Source organism: Gossypium arboreum, chromosome 10, assembly GCF_025698485.1.
Source record: "Gossypium arboreum isolate Shixiya-1 chromosome 10, ASM2569848v2, whole genome shotgun sequence".
Classification (NCBI taxonomy): Eukaryota; Viridiplantae; Streptophyta; class Magnoliopsida; order Malvales; family Malvaceae; genus Gossypium; species Gossypium arboreum.
In genome coordinates this window covers 5797202-5815157 of record NC_069079.1, presented here as the reverse complement: position 1 = coordinate 5815157, position 17956 = coordinate 5797202, and the positions used below count along the sequence as shown (strand labels likewise).

General features: G+C 30.8%; 1 protein-coding gene, 1 long non-coding RNA gene and 1 pseudogene across 2 annotated transcripts; all 3 read left to right on the top strand.

The window, feature by feature from the left end:
* Positions 1-3605: 3605 nt before the first annotated feature.
* Positions 3606-6260, top strand: LOC108489538 (uncharacterized). The gene is made up of 4 exons (XM_017794163.2): positions 3606-3825; positions 4437-4559; positions 5416-5518; positions 5801-6260. Exons 1-4 carry the CDS (start codon positions 3731-3733, stop codon positions 6044-6046), a joined length of 567 nt encoding a protein of 188 aa, XP_017649652.1. The 5' UTR covers positions 3606-3730; the 3' UTR covers positions 6047-6260.
* Positions 6261-6784: 524 nt separating this feature from the next.
* Positions 6785-9947, top strand: LOC108489539 (vacuolar-processing enzyme-like; annotated as a pseudogene).
* A 5605-nt stretch (positions 9948-15552) lies between these two features.
* LOC128281721 (uncharacterized) lies at positions 15553-17137 on the top strand. Its single transcript, XR_008271982.1, has 3 exons — positions 15553-15706; positions 16623-16664; positions 16815-17137. It is a non-coding gene; the product is annotated as an uncharacterized LOC128281721 (long non-coding RNA).
* Positions 17138-17956: the final 819 nt, after the last annotated feature.

Below are 17956 nucleotides of genomic sequence, written 5' to 3'. Positions count from 1 at the left end.
TAAGCTGTTAAAATTATTGATGTATGGCTTTCTTTGTTCTCTGTACAAATCAAAAGCTCTCATTTCTTTTTTCTTCTATAGTTCAAATTTTTTTTCATAAATAACATTGAATGTCACAAATCTACAAATCAGAATCCAAACAGATTTCTTCATCAATATTCAATACTGATTTGTCAATGGATACTAATACACCATACCAATCATCGATTTGTTAATTGGAGTTTGCTAGTCGGACTTTAAAAAATTAATAGCTCAATGGCTTAAATGAAAACTTTCAAATAGTTTAGTGACTGTTTTGTAACTTTCTGAAATTGAGTGATTAAAATGTAAACTTACTAATATTTTAACGACCTTGGGTATAGTTATTATTATAAGTTCTTATCATATTTATTCTTTTTGATATAATATCTAGAACTATCCATAGCCCCTTCCAACTCTCAAATAGGAGGATAATACGCTTCAACGCACTCGAACTCACGTCTTCCTGCATTGGCAACAATATCAATGCCAATCAAGCTAATACTCGATCAAAATGTCAACCTTTTCTTTATATACATTAAACTTTTATATATGTATATTGAACTTAGAATTGCATATATAAAACATTTGTTTTATCTAAACTAATTTACAAAATATATATATATATATATATATATATATATATATTAGGAAAGAAGTCTTTTCTTATATGCAATCAAATAAGCAAATAGAACAAATTGATATTTAATACATAATTAATGAGTATAAAACTTTTTTTAGTAATCTTGTTACAAGTTTTGATCATATCATAATGGTTAGAATTACTCATAACCTCTCCATAAACTATAAATAGGAGAATCTCGAACCCATGTTTTCTTACATTGACAACAATACTTATACAGCTTTAACTTAAAACTCAATCAACTAATGAGTATAAAACTTAAGTATTGTAATCTTGTAACCTCTAAATTTAAAAGATAATTTTATAAATATATGAAACTGTATTAATATTAACGGAAATAAGTTGGTGAATGTGCATATTATCAAATTAGATTCTTGGTGAAATTTTCTATTAGATGATAATAAAACAAAAGAAAAAAAAGGTAAAATCTTCTATCATAGTGTTTATTAATTAGGTTTTCGAAATTGATAAGTTATTTGTAACAATTCAAACAAATTTAAATAATTTATTTAATCCAAATATTTAGTAAAATTATAAATGTATACAAATCTAATTAACTATTTTCAAAAAAACTTTTAAATATCTAAATTACTCCTATTAATTCTAAACACTACGCGGAGTTAGTTTTATATTATAAATAATTTATAAATTTAATTTGTTCTATTTATAAAATTTTTTTATTGAATTGGTGTCACCTATCAATTGGGTCCCAATTAAAGATGCTTGTGTGCTGGGTCAGGCCAGGTCAAGCTAAGCTCATGCAAGGTATTTAGACAGTTTTCTAAGTTCGGGCCCAACTCGGCTCGAAAAATTGGCTTACTTTTTTTCTCAAGCCTGGCCCAATTTAGAAAAAGTAAACTCAAGCCTGACCCAACCCATCCATATTTGATTTTTTAAATTAGTTTTTATTTAAAAACAATTTATTTAAAAATATAATGCACTAAATGTACTAAAAAAAGTCAAAATAAAAGTTTTCTAACACATTAAAAATATATTAAAATTTATTTATATTAAATAATACAAATAAATATCATAAATATTTTATTGTATTAAATCTAAATTTTAAAATTTCATATTTTGGGTTGAGTTATTTAGTTGGGTAAGTGTTTTTTTTAAAGGTTTTGAGTAATGAGTTTAATTGTTATCGGGTTAGTGATTTAATATAAATATAAATATATAATTATTATTTAAATATATAATTAATATAATATTTTTATAACATAATATATTTGGGCCGGGTTCGGGCAAAAAAATTTTGCCCAAGGCCTGACCCGTATAGAAAACAAGCTTTAAATTTTATCCAAGCCCATTTTTTTGGGCCTCGTATTTTGTCCAAACTCTCCCATTTTTCAAGCAAGTCTTAAATTTTACCTAAGCCCATGAGCAAGTCTAGTCCCAACTCAGTAAAGAAAATTACTTTAATGTCCCTTCATGTTTAAAATAAATTATATTATTTGAAGGTGTTTTAGTCTTTTTATTTTAAAAAGCCAATAAATATATGCAAATGATGGGATTTAAACTTATGCAAATTGGGTTAGCAAAATTTTAAATTTACCAATCAACCAAAATATAATTTTAATATTTTTATATATTTTAATTTTATTATGCACGGTTAATTGACAATTTACCCCCTTAAACTGTACCTCTTTTCTCAACTTGATACCTAAACTTTTTTTTTGTCAAAAGTGGTACTTAAATTATCACTTTATTACTCAAATCACCCCAAATATTAACGTTGTTAAAAAAAATCATTGACCAATTATATTTTGCCACGTCAACACTCATGTGTTTTTATTTTATTTTATAATTTTATATTAATATTATTTTATTTGATGACCAATTATATTGTGCCACATCATGCACACTTTATTACCTTTATTATCTTAAATGTGTTAAGATTTTGGTAACAATGTAATAATTTTAAGTACCACTTACGACCAAAAAAAGTTTAAGTATTAAATTGAGAAAGAGGTATAGTTTAGGATGCAATTTGTCAATTAAGCTTATTGTGCACACTTTATTACCTCCATTAATTGTATATATTTATACTATTAATAAAACCCCTAACTGAGTTAGTGTCATGGGTTAATCGGGTCCTAACTCGGGTAGAAAAAGACTAATATACCATTTTATTTAATGACTAGTATTATTATTTTATGGTATTTTTGCCTTTTCATATTTTTATATAGTTTTTAGATAAAAGAACTAAAATTAACATATCTAGGAATTAAACCGTGTTCAATAGATTTATAAAAATTATTTACCACTATATTAATAATAATTCTTGAGTAAAAAAAATTTAACAAAAATATTTTCTCGAACAAATTTTTGTCCTAAAATTGTTTAAGTGTCAAATCTAAATGCTAAATTGAAATAACATGAACCAAATGCCAAAACGAAATGATTGAACTCGAAATGACTCAGCCCAAAAAAATTCAAATGACCTAAACTTAAAATAACTTTAATTGTATTTGATCTAAATTCAAAAGAATTCAAACTAAAATTAACCTAAATCCAAAATATTTGAAAATTTTAGTACACAAATTAAACTGATACAATATTAATAAAATTAAATAAACTTTAAATAATTAAAAGTAAAAGAATGGAATTGCTTCAAACTTAACCCAAATTCTAATAGTTTGAAACATAATATCCTCGATTAAGCTTTTAACTATTGATTTAGGTTCTTTTGGTTGGGTATTTATTTTTAGTATAGTGTGTTTAGTTTTCTTTTATCTCACGCTATAATATTACTATAATATTTAATCTCACTAGCATCACTATTTTTATTATAATAGCAAGTATCCATTTAAACTAAATTAATCAATTTTATTCCAAAAGACATTGTTGTAATGAATGAAAAAAATCCAAAAAATTCATTTGAATAGAAAGAACAGGAAAGAAAAAGAACAAGAAAAAGGGGGCTTCCATCAGCAAGTTCAAATAAAAAAATAAGCCCAACACACATAACCCAATTCATCCAGCCACTTAGCCGAGAAATTTTCGTAGGAAAAATCTACCGCGAGAAGAACAAGGGAAAAGCAGGCAGCAAACTAAAAAAGCGCAGACATGTCGTTCATGAAAGGAGATTTGTTAACGAAAACAAGGAAACTCGTCAATGGTTTAGCCAAACCTCAGCCTGTTTGGCTTAAAGCCATGGAACAGTTTGTCTCTTTCTCTCCCCGTTACTTCCCCCCCCTTTTTTTTAATGTTTTTAATTGGGTCTAAGCTTGTTTTTCTTTTGTTTGGTTAACGTCTTACAATTAAAATCCAAATGGATCTTAAAATTGCTTTGTGGTTTTCTTTAAATTGTTCCAATGAGTTCATTTTTAGTGTAGGTAATGAAAATCGAATTATTTTGATGACCCTGATTGTTTGATTTCTCTCGTCTTTTACTCGAAAACGAACACAAATAACTTTTAGTCTCTTGGCTTAGCTTCAGAATGGCGACTCCACTTCATTTTCTAGGTTTTGTTTTTCTTATATGATGTGCCACTTGCTTTGCTGCAATATAGAAAAGAAAAGATAAGGCTTGTTTTTATTTATTTGAAACTGAATTATTGTTATGAAGCTCTGATTTGCAACTTTGCTATGTGTGAAATATGATTAATAGACTGAATGTTGTTTATGAACTTGTTTGTTATCCCTTGTATTGTTGAAGGTCCATAACTAATTAATTATGGCATTCATGTCCTTAGTTTAGGGTTTAAATTTTGTCGCTACAGAATTTTAGCTGATTTAATCTATGAATGATACTTGATTTTGTGTTTTACAGGGCTCCACCGGCAACCTTTCCTCGTCCCGATGGAAAACTTAAGGCAATCAGCCTCCCAGAGGACGTTTACATTAAAAAGTTCTTCCAGAAATATCCGGTTGCAAAAGGTCACGATGCCATCAAGTATAATATTCCTCCTTTTACTATGTTTTTGTTATTCAGTTTTGTGTGTAACATGGTATTAAGAACAATAGATTTAGACATGTACTCTTAGAGCCAATTTGGCTTGAATTATCACTGTGTTAATAATGAAAATTGGTATTTCGTTTTCTTAATTTTTGTCTGAAGAAAACAAATCAAGTCTTATGAGTTTGAGTTCTCGATGCTAGCTGGATACGATGCAGATATCAAATGGTACGAATTTGATCTTTTGCATATAGTTGAGTGAGATACTCATGTGCTTTTTTTTTTAAATCTTTGGAATTTGGATTTTTATTTTAAGGGTTTCGTGTTTGCACATGTGTATGGATATATCTATTTGTTTGGTTGCTGAATTTTGAAAACGATTGTAAAAGGTATGGTATGTTGCTCCAACTCTTCATTTTTCTCAAAGCACTTGTGTCCGACACATTTGAGTTAGGGATTTGACCTTCTAAGGAGCCTTCAAATACATGGAAAAAGCTAAAATATATAACCTACTCTCTCATGGAGTCTTGAGTAACATAGAGTAAAAAGAATTCTTTCTGGAGAAACTCCCGTGAGTCATAATATGGATTTACTGAGGAATTATTCTGCACAATGGAAGTTTGGTTGATAACTCACTGCAACTTTTATATGCATCTGATATTAACTTATGGATGATTGATCGACATGAATTTATCCTTCATGCAGTTCCGAAATAAGAGATCTCTATGTTTTGCATCTTTTAATAGTTTGTTACTTTTTTTGTTCTTTTAATCTTTGATTGAATGATCTCTTTCTCTGGTATCATATTACATGGTGGGTGAGTGAATTAAGTTTATGCCTTGCTTCGATGCAGAATATCTGCTTATGACCCTCCACCGGCACGTCTATTTGGTTTGCGAGTACTTGAATTGAAAGAGCAGGGAGTCACCGAGGAGGAAGCAATGGCCGTAGCTGATGTATGTTTCTTGTGTTCTGAGACTACCTGTTGTTCTTGTTTTTGGTTTTTGCTTCTATAAAATTGCCGGTGCATGCTTTGATGATTGTTGAATGGAACTGTCCTTGTTACTTTTTGGCTGTTGTGTCCATGAGTTCATCGCCACTATTTATAGGCCATGGACTTGTAATTCATAGTGGGTTCTATGAACATGGATAGTGATAAAAGTTGGTGGGGATCACCACCCTGTAAAGACTGCTTAAGTCTTATGCACGTTTTGTTAACTCTTGGCATCCCATTTTAGATGGAATATCGGAAGGAGAAAAAGGAAAAGAAGAAAGCATATGCTCGTTTAAAACAAATAGCCCGTCTTCAAGGAAAGAAACCTCCACCAAACCCGTACCCTAGTGCAATCAAGGAGAGACAAGTGCTGGAGAGAAAGTTTGTCCGAGAACGTTTCTCCAGTCCAGAGATATGGAAAATTGTTGAAAAAATTAAAGAGGAGCGGCGAGCTGAGAGGTTCAATGGAACAGTCAGTGGTGGCCTTTGAGATGACCTGTTTTCGGTGAAATGGTGCTGGTTATTTTAACCGGAACTTCATTTAGACCATTGATATCGGTTTTTTCTTTCTAATTTCTGCTTACATTTCTTATGTCATTGGATGTTTTCACAAAGTTTTCTGAATTGCTTGCATCTGATACAGTGTAAGAAATTTTGTAGGATTTTGAAATAATTGGGATCCCAATGCAACGTGTTTTTTTTAAGATGCCACTAAATTGATTAGATTATGCTACTAAATTGCACATTGTGTATATTGGAAATTAGTTCTCTTTTCTAAAATTCAAAAGTGGTTAATAAAGAATGATAATGACTCTTGTTTTATAGTTCGTTTGAATAAATCAGAGTTATGTTGTTTTACATTTCATTTGGATGTATGGCATCATATCGAGTACTCCCTGCATAGTTGTTGTCTCTTGTGCACAAGTTCAATGAGTTGTACATGAAGCTTGAAGAGTTGCATCATCTCCTACGAGTTGCATTGTTGTTGTCTCTTGTGTACAAGTTTAATGAGTTGTACATGAAGGTTGAAGAGTTGCATCATATCCTACAAGTCACGACTATCTTATGTAAATTTTTTTTTGTTTTTGTTGACTTTTACTCATCCATTGGTGGCATGTGCATAGGTGGTCTTAACAATCAACATTGATGCCCCAGATGCAAGCACACATTTCTATAAAAAATTTATAGATAATGTAGCTCTGGGCCCCTTATGTATCCTTTACTATATATGATAATGTAAATATATCTATATCTACCAGCTGCAAAAGGCTTGAAGAATCTGTTTCCTTTTTATGGTTCTCTATAATTTGGCCAAATCATGACCTCTTTCCTGGTTGGTGCAATTCTTCTCTTGTTGTCGTTGACTGGAATAGTCTCAGCCGGTAGAGATGTAACCGGAGACATACTCCGGTTACATTCAGAAGCTAATAAGTTCTTCCACGGGGGTGACGATGATAAAGTTGAAGGCACGAGATGGGCGGTTTTGATTGCCAGATCTAATGGATATTGGAATTACAGGCATCAGGTCATAAATAGTCTAATTTGTCAAAAAAATTACTTATTTTGGGGAATTTTATGATGAATTTATTGTTATTTAATTCATACTGATTGATGGGTCTTATTAATTTTGAAGGACATATTTATCTATATATTTGTTTCAGGCTGATGTTTGTCATGCTTATCAACTGTTGAGAAATGGTGGCCTAAAAGAGGAAAATATCATTGTTTTTATGTATGATGATATTGCCTACAATGAAGAAAACCCTAGACCTGGAATCATCATTAACAATCCCCATGGTAATGATGTTTATAAGGGTGTTCCAAAGGTTTGTTCTTTTTTCATGATTGTAATTTTCTTTAAAAAAATTACAAATTGGATGCCTAAAGGACGTTCCTATGCAGGATTACACTGGAGAAAATGTTTCTGTTAACAACTTTTTTGCTGCTATCCTTGGAAACAAATCTGCTTTTACAGGGGGTAGTGGCAAAGTTGTTAATAGTGGCCCCAATGATCATATCTTCATATATTACTCTGACCAGGGGGCTCCTGCTGTAATTGGTTAGTTCTCATTAGCTTGGTCATTAACCTCATATCTATTACCTTGGATTCTTGTATGTCATTTCGGCTTGAAACTTATAGAGTTGCTAATGAATAATGATGAATTGTGTGTTAATCCAGGGATGCCTACCTTACCTTATCTTTATGCTGATGATTTGATTGATGTTTTAACGAAAAAAATGCTTTCGGGACCTATAAAAGCTTGGTAAATTTTGTTGTTCTAGATATCTGTTGGTTTCTAGATGCCTTGTTCATCACTATGTTGTAGTTTTTAATTTCTTGTCTGCCTGTATGTAACTTTATAGGTATTCTATCTTGAAGCTTGTGAGTCTGGAAGTATCTTTGAGGGTCTTCTTCCCGAGGGTTTGAACATCTATGCAATGACGGTAGCAAATGCAATCGAGAGTAGCTGGGGGACCTATTGTCCTGGAGAGTATCCATGTCCTCCCCCAGAGTATGAAACCTGCTTGGGAGACTTGTGCGGTGTTGCTTGGATGGAGGACAGGTACATATAATTTTTCATTTACCCTATTGGATCATTGAATCTGCGAGGTTTTTGAAGTTGAAGCCTATTCTATATCTGTTTTCGATAGATTTCAGTTTACCATTTTCAGTTTATTTCATGTCTCTAAGAATTTGGTAAACAAATAAAAAAATCAGAGGCAAAGTAGGTGGATATATTCTGATTCTTTTGATATCATCTGGATTAAGGGTGAGTTTGGATGGGCGGTGCGTTTACTTGCAGTTAGTGTAAAAACAGCGGTGGCAGTGAGATTAGATACTGTAGCGATACTGTAGCGTGAAACAAAAAGTAAGCTAAATGCACCGCCACCCCAAACCCACCCTAAATTAGGATATATTTTAATACTAAGGAATCAGCTTTTTTCTTAATAGTTGAGTTACATCTCTCTGTATGTATTTTTAATGTTCTGTGTCTTGTTGAGCAGTGACATACATAATCTGCAGAAGGAGACTTTGCACCAGCAATATGAACTTGTATGGCATTTTTAAACCTATGCGTTGCATGAGCTGTTTCCTTTCTTTCTTAAAAAGAGAAAAAAATGGTGACTTTGATGTCATCTTCCTATAGAAGTTATTTCTTACTGCTATATAGATATAAATAAATATGAAACTATATACTTAAAATGAGAGGTCGGTCTAAGTTCCTTTGACATTGAATTCAAGTGCCAATGAGTCTATTCAGTATTATGCTAAAATCCAAATGGTTACCCTGTTGAGTTATATGGTGAAATTTCACTGTGCTGGTCTTTACAGCTAAAAAAGAGGACTATCAATGGCAATTCTGCATATGGCTCTCACGTTATGCAATTTGGTGATATAGGAATTAGCATGGACAATCTCTTCACATGTTTGGGTACCAATCCTGCTGACGATAACTTCAAATTTGTCGATGGGAACTCCTTGTTGCCATCCACCAAAGCTGTTAATCAGCGCAATGCTGATCTTGTCCATTTCTGAGATAAAGTTTGTATCCTATGTCTCTTGCATCGGATATTACTGTGAATGAGTGTAAGATATGAACACTTTGTTCCATACGTTGAAAGCTGAACTGCTAGTTTAGAGCTCATCCCACTCAAGTTATTTTTGAACCTATTGTGCAGTATCGCAAGGCACCTGATGGCTCGGTTAGGAAGGTTGAAGCTCAAAAGCAGGTTATGGAAGCCATGTCCCATAGAATGCATGTAGACAACAGTATACTACTCATTGGAAAGCTGTTTTTCGGAGTTGAAAGAGGCCCTGAAGTTTTAAACACTGTTTTGACCAGCTGGTCAACCTCTTGTTGATGACTGGAAATGCCTTAAGGAAATGGTAATATCCTTGATTCTCAGTCCCTCTTCCTCATTTTCCTTTTTCTCATCATGCAACTTACGAAGATGCTCTGTTCATCGACACAGGTGAGAACCTTTGAGACGCACTGCGGATCACTGGCTCAGTACGGGATGAAACACATGCGTTCCCTTGCGAACATCTGCAATGCTGGAATTGAGACAGAAAAGATGGGTGAGGCATCAGCACAAGCTTGTTTCAACATTCCTTCAGGACATTGGGGTTCTCTTGGGAAAGGGTTCAGTGCATAAAATATAGCAGAATTGTCAACTGTTGAAGACCGTAACTTTGATGATGCTGTATTTCATAATGTGTTTTCCTGAGAGATGTGTGTGTACATATATATATAAACTCTCTGCATTTTGATGACTATTCATGTGATTGCTTCTGCCCAAAATTGTTGGGTAGCCACACTGTACCACACATGCTTAATTTAAATTAAGGTGCTTCTGTTATGATTCAAATGAAATATGATTGAAGAGAATTGAATCTTGGAGATGGGATTGTATAGAATATTACATTGCAAAGCTTAAAATGTGATTTTTTGGTGTAACATCTTTCAATTACATTGAATTTTAATTAAATTTAGAGTGGTAAAATTTTGTCTACCAATTGAGTATTTATTATTATTATTATTAAATTTAGGTTCATTATAACATTTTTTTCTTGTTACATGTCTAATTGAGTATTTTTTTAAAATTTTAAATATTATTTTTAATTTTAAAATATCTAACCAACGAATTTAACAAAATAATTATATGGTGTTAATAATTAAATTTGGATTTTAATTTAAAAAAGTAAAATATTAAGATTTTTAAATAAAAGTAGTGGTTAAATTCAAACTTACAAAAAGATATAGGGACTTGGTGAATATTTTAAATTTTTTTACATATCTAAGATTTAATATAAAAACATTTATTTTATATTTTAAAATATTAATTCCTCTTTTAAGGTTTAATGAAAATACACAATATGTTTAAGGTTTATTTATTAACTAAAATTTAAATTAAAAGATAAATATGTTCTGTATTAATTACTTGTTAATTAATTAATTATCTTTATTTTAATATCGTATTCAATAATTATTAATTAAAAATAATAAAAATATAATTGTCTTAGATTTCTTTTAATTATTGTTAAATTAAATTATAAATTACATCATACTTTAATATAAGCTTATCTTAATATTTTTCCAATTAATACTAGAAATGAAACATGTTGAATGACACCAAACTGCATGAAAACCTTAATTTTACCCTATTTTGTTGAAGCTAATGTCAAACAGTCCGGTAATTCCATTTGGTTCTAATTAAATTTGAAATTAAACCTAATCATATTTTTAAACGAAAGGTAAACTATCTTAACATTGTCTTTTTTCGTCTTTAAATTACGAATTCAAAATTTTACTTTAAAAAATATTAATAAATTTCTTATTCCACCACTCAACAAACCCCGATATGAATAAAAATTTTAATTTGTGCTTAAACAGCTAAGGCTTTTTTAAGTCCCCTCTCTTTTCCAATCAAAGTGCATAGTGGTAACACCCTTGGGTAATTGTCATCTTTGTTAAATATGATTCTTATTTTCAGTCAAATTTGAAAAATAATCTTTCAGTTAAACTCTGTTTACTTGTTTTAATCAAACACTGATTAGTTTATATTATTTTATTATTATTTGACCTATGAATTTAGGCTATAAATAGGCTCTTTTACAACCTTAGAAATATGACACCTATGAGCTATTAGAATTCATAACACATTTAGAGAATTTTGTGTTTATGTTTTGAGGGTTTTTTGTTTTCGGGTTTTCGGAGTTTAGTCTTTATCTCCATCTTTTGTACTCTTCGTTCTTTTGCCATTATAGTAAAATTATCTTTGCCTGTGGTTTTTTATTTGGAGGATTTTTCTACGTTAAATTTGTGTGTTCAATTTCTCAATTTATTCTGCTATTTTTTCTTGTTGGTTGCTTAATCGGGTCGATCCTAACAATCTTTAAGGAGAAAAATAAAGAAAGAAACTGAGCTGAAAGTAGCCATAAAAATAAAGTGATTTGGAAGGTGAGGGGTGGGTCTAAGCAAAGACACTTCAAAAATTCATCATTGGTTGGTTATATAAAATCAACATATATGCATAATCCAGGCTGTGTGGGTTTTGTAATTGGCCTACAATGTAGTCTCTAAGTATGAATCAATTCCGTGGCTCATTATCAGGAATTAAAACCCTTTTTCCTAAGGTTGGAAGTTAGTGACTCTTCATCTGAATAAGTTGGGAAAACATCTTTAGATTCTCTTTAGGACTGAGAGTCGTGATTTTAAAGTATGTCACTTTTCAATACAATATGTTCACGCGATATGATAACTAATATTTTTTTAAACAAAGAAAACTTTTTCAACCTTGTTGTATATAATTATTTTTATGTAATTTCAATATACAGGAATTGGACAAGGCTTGAGTTTCAATTTTATCGGATGACAAAAATAAACTTGAAATCATGTAAACAAATGTATATAAAATAATAATAAAAGGGTTAATTGTACTAGACTATTATCAAGGGTTCGGGTAATATATAAGCCAAAACACAAAATAAAAATTTTAATTTTTTTAGTAGTAAAATAATTTCTCTCCTATAAAGATTGTAATTTCTAGAAAATAAGATTTATTCTAAGTAAATAAATTACCACTATTTTCCGGTAGAATAACGATATCTCAAGATTGTATGAAGTATTTTTAGGTCAATCGATACTCTCTATTTATAAAGAGAAGTACAAGAATATTCCTAGTTGAACAAACTTTTGATAAATAATATTATTTAAATAAAAAACATACTCTCAGTCTAACTGAGAGAGAGGGGGGAAACACACCCTCGTAATCTTATTAGGGTTGCCACCCCCGCATGTTACATGAGGGATAAATTGAGCCTATTATGTATTAGGTCTAATTATATGTGGTTCTTAGACTTTTGATCTAGCGCTTTATAATTTAAACCAACCCAATATTTATTTTTATTCCCAAATAAATAATAGTTAATCAATTACTTTAATTAATTAAATTAACTAAATCACTTTCTCAATTAGATAATTTTCTCAAACAAATTCTAATTCAGTTAAAGTTATAACAACTTTACCGTAATAGAATCTATGAGGAAATATATTTAATTTCTTTATTCAATGATTTGTGATGACTAATAAATCTAATTTCATTTTTGAACTTTAATTATTTAATTATAGTTAATTAAATAATAATTCTAAAAATCTTAAATAAATTCTCAAGTCATTTTTATATTTAACGAGAAAACACATTCATTGTGAAATATATTTCTCTTATTTCATCGTTTCCATTCACTATGGATTCAACGAGCTAGCGGAAGCACCAATTGAACATGTATAATTAAGGCTAAAATAATTTATAATTAAGTTTCGGCTTTTTACCTATTAATTATAAACATATTTAGTGACGAAGTCGTTCTACTAAAGTATCGTGACTGAGCTCTTCCTTATTATATACTATTACGAAAATTATTTAACAAGTGCTCGTCTAATAACCTTGTCAGAAGTGTGTTATCCTTATAGGATATCTTTAATTATTTTAAGATAATTCTATTACATTACCTTTGTTACTTCCTTCAACTTAGACATCAGAAGGCTTCCTACAACATAAGCTTTGGTACCTCCATAAGTTTCCTGTTGTTTTAAAAGTTCTTTTATACGTCCAGCCCAAAACATAAATATCAGTCCAACCCCCTCCCAAAAATATGTTAACAATCTTATTCTAGGAATTAGTACAACTTTGATCAACAATCTTTGTTTTCAAGCATCATTAGCTTCAATTGAGGTTGTAATCGAATTAATCTCGAACAGTAAGAAGTTAAATCTTAAGCTTAACTCAAAATTTGTAGCATAAAATTTGTCTCCAACTCAATCCAATATATTAACTTTCATTTACTAAACTTTTGATATAACAATATTTAATAATGAGATTTACAATTTTTCTTAAACCATTTTGTGAAAATATTATTGAAATCTCATTAAACATTTTCATGACTTTTACATCTCAAAAACACTTTTATTAAAATGATTTGATATCTATAAAATAATTTTGAGCTAAATTAAAATTAATTTAAAGTGTTTCAAAGCATTATTTCAACATTTTAGAGACATAGGCAATCCCCCAAGGCCTTGGCATAGGATTGGTCCCTTGAATTGAATAGCTAAATGAGGTTTTGTATGTATGGAGACCAAAAGAGTGAGAGATTAGATGAAGACTAAAAAAACAATATATAATGGAGATTTCTATACTTGATTAACAAATGAATTGTGGTATTACATACCAGGATTAACAAAAACAAAAAAAAATTATTGGTAATATATGCTACACTTTTAAGCTAAGAATGTAAGAAATTATTAAAAATATAATCACAAACTTTAAATATAAATAATAAAATAAACAGAAAAAAAATATATATATATATAAATATAATTTCAGCACTTAAATATAAATATAATTTCAGTAGTTTTAAAAGAAATTTGGCTTATGTCTTGACTTAAGGGAAACGGTAGTTAAACCTCTTGTCAAACACTCGTTTGACAAATTTAGTTATTTTAACTCTATATATCTTTTGAGTAACTCATTAATTACCTTAATTGAGCGACAATTCAATAAAACTAAAATTTAGGTAATTATAACTGTTCAATATTTTAAAAGATTAATGTTAATGCCACTTGTTTTTTTTTCTCAATAATATGTTGTTTGTGAGGAATTTTAAGTTGAAAATAAAATATATTTAAGCATTTCTATGCTGAACTTTGTCACTATTAGTAATTTGAATAATGAATTTTTTTTTTGAATTTGTCAAATTCATAATAATTTGAATTATTCATAATAATCCTTAAATTAGGATTTGGAGTAGAACTAAGTGAGGTTGTCCTAGAGGATGTTCCCAACCTAAAAATGCCATTTTTTGTCTAGTGTTCACCAAGAAAATCCACAACCAGAGCCTGAAGGAGAGACTACTAATTTAATGCCATAATTAGGCTTTGAATTTTTCAAGTAAATGCTTCTTCATTCGATTCCTTTAATAACAATTTGGATATGGAAACCATCTAAATGTTAAAGAAAATACAAGAAAATGAAATGTAATAATTAACTTATATTTTAAAATTATGCTTCATTGCAACTTCTTCCTAATTACATTTGTTTTGAAAACTTTTGGTTGGTGTATATTAAAGTATGCAAATTTAAAGATTGAATTAACTGTAAGCATATTGTGTCAAACCATAGTATAATTATTTTTATAATGAAATACTTAATTGAAGTACTTAGAAGATCGTATCGTTAAGGTGAATCAAAGCAATTAAATCTTTCGTTAAATTCAATATTTATAGTTTAATTAAGATTGTGCCATGTTACGTTTGATTCATTAGACATAGTTTACATTTTCTCTTTATGTTACCATTAGATCCATTCCTAATAAATTAATTTATTATTTTATGTTACTTCGGGTTCATAATTTGTTGTTGATAAGGATAAAAATTACTTTCTATTTAAATTACAAATTGTAATGTGTGAAATAAATTACAAGTTGGTAACCTTACACCCAGCTTGGGTTGTAACGCCCCAATTTTCGGGAATCCTGTGAATGTTGGCATAGGTTTAATTATGTTAGTGGGCCTCTAAAAGGCCCAAGCTTAAGATAGAACCCGGTAATTTTAGTTAATTTTTGTTCCATAAGAAAAAGGGGGTGAAATTATGAAATAGGACCTATGTGAAAATGTTTGAAAATGGTATAGGCTAAATTGAAGTGGCCAAATAAATAGGAGTGCAAAATTGGAGGATTTGCATGACAAACCTCCCATTTTACATGAAGTGGCCAGCCATCATGTTGTTGTAGACAAAATGTACACTTGATATCCATAATTTATGGTACCAATTGATAATAGGTTAGGTAAATGTTCAATGATAATAGGTTAGGTAAATGTTCCATGATAATGGGTTAGGTAAATGTTTCATGATAATGGGTTAGGTAAATGTTCCATGATAATGGGTTAGGTAAATGTTTCATGATAAGAATTTCATGTCTTTTGTATTAAAGAATTAAATGGATGAAATATGAAGTTTTATTAAAAGAAAAAGGGGTAAAAAGAACAAAGTTTTGTCCATCTTTGTTCATCATAGCTGAAAGTTAGAGAAGAGAAAGGAGAGGAGAAAGCTCTTGAGTATTTGGTCATTAGGAGGAGGAAAATTGAAGGTAAGTTCTTGGTACCTTGCTTCTATTTTGAGGTTCATGAGTTCTTCTTGATTCTACCTTAACTCTTGAAGTATATTTTGATTTTTAGTTGTGTTGTGAGCATTTAGTCTTGAATTAAAATGAAGGAAATGGTTGTTGTTTCATGTTCTTTTGATGAAAAATGGAAGATAGGTGAAGTTGAGCCAAACAAATGAGCATGCATGTGCCTTAGATGTTAAAGGGAAAAATCAGCTAACATGTTGTCCTTTTAAATGATGAAATGGAGATTATTCTTAAGTAAAATCATAGATATGTGATGATTGATTGGTGATATACATGTTTAAATAACATGCATGCAAGGTATGTGTGAAAGAGTGATTTGGTAATAAATCTGCTTGGGACAGCAGCAGTAACATGACTTTGGAAAATCACCATAAATTGTGGAAGATGAGTTAGAAGCTGCATAAATTATGTAATTAAAGATTATTGAGTCTAGTTTCTAATGAAATAAACAAAAACATATTTTGAATTCTGTACAATGAGAAATTTGATTCGTAATGAAGGGTGGTCAGATTAGTCAAACAGTGAAACATGGGAAACTTTGAGAAAAATCTGGTATTGATTGGCTAAACCAAAAATTCTGAAAATTTTATGGATAGAAGATATATCAGTCTATTTTCAGGGAAAATTAACGGCACATGATTTGGAGTTTCGTAGCTCCAGTTATAAATAATTTAGTGACTGTTGCTCAGGAAGACAACTTGCAGTGAAATTATGATTATGTGGTAAACATTGACAAAAATTTGTTAATGAGTTGCTTATTGATTTCTTATAAGCTTACTATGATCTGTAGGTGTGGTTGGCCGAATATTGTAAGGGGTTAATACGTAGTTTGTATTTGAATAGTTAGATTAACGTGTTAGTAATCCAATTGTAGGCGGTTCGTGTGTGGATCTCGTCAGCATATCGTTGCAAATAGGTGTGTAACTGACACCCTCTCATAGACTAGATTGGCAAAAGCCGAAAAGCCGAAATGCCGAAAAGTCGGTATTTTGGGAATTTATGATGTCTGAATGCTCGTAAGATAGTTGGGTTTGTATATTTGGTAATCTAAAGTAATAAATTGCAGTACGCGCGATTTCGTACATTTTGATAATTTGGGCTTAATGGGCCAAAGATCGGGTTCATGGGCCAACGGGCCCAATTTGGTAAGTATACGCGGTAAGTGTTCTGATAGTACGTAAATAGTTAGGATATGCATGAAAACCCTGAAAGTAGCTAAATTACTATAATACCCCTATGTATGGAAAATTACTGTTATACCCCTAGGTGCAAAATTACCGTTATATCTCTAGGGTTAATTTTGACTGAAAAGCATGACGATCTGATTCTGTATGATGTATGCCATGATTATATATCTGTTGCATTGGGACATGGGTTATATTATGGAGGAAGCGTTCTGGTGGCTATGCCACAAATATCTGATCTGGTGGCTCGCCACATATATCGCTTCGGTGGCTCGCCACGATTATTCAGATCCGTGACTCTGTCACATTATTCGCTCCGCAGCCATGCTGCAAATTCGTGGTGTGTAGCGGTTGGGTGGGTCGAGTTGTCTCCCACACGTGTAAGGTTGGTATGGGGTGTATACGATTGGATATGGTTGGGTTTCGCATAAACATGTAATATCTGCTCGCTCATTATGGGCCTATGGGCTTTATTTCAATTCGCTCGGCTAAGGCCAACTTATTCTATTTCGTGGTTTGAGCTGATATAGGCTATGGTTGGGTTATTTTATACACCGAGTTTCCCCAAACTCACCCCTTTTATTTTCATCCACGCAGAAATCCCCAACCATAGTGGGCTTGAGTCGTGAGGGAATTCGGAGTGGCCACCCGCTCTGAAAGTTTGATTTTCTTCTCGTGAACTGGACATCCTTTTAATTACGTTTGAGGTTTTGGGCTTTTAAATGTAATAAGGCCGCTTAATTATTTTTGATGGTTTTAATATGTATTACTAAGATAGGTATTACTTATTTTAAATGTTGAAATTGGATAGCTTTAGCTGCTTTTTAAAAACAACAATTGATTTCAAAATAACACGACAACAAGCAAAGCTTCCGCAATGAAAGTATTTTCCAAAATTAATTACTTTTCCTAAAAATGACTTAATCAAATCGGTTTCCTAGAAATATCCATGACGTTAAGATGTGGCAATGGCGGTATGCATGTCTAGGATTGGATCCGAAGGGAGCTTGGTACTTAAGTAGTC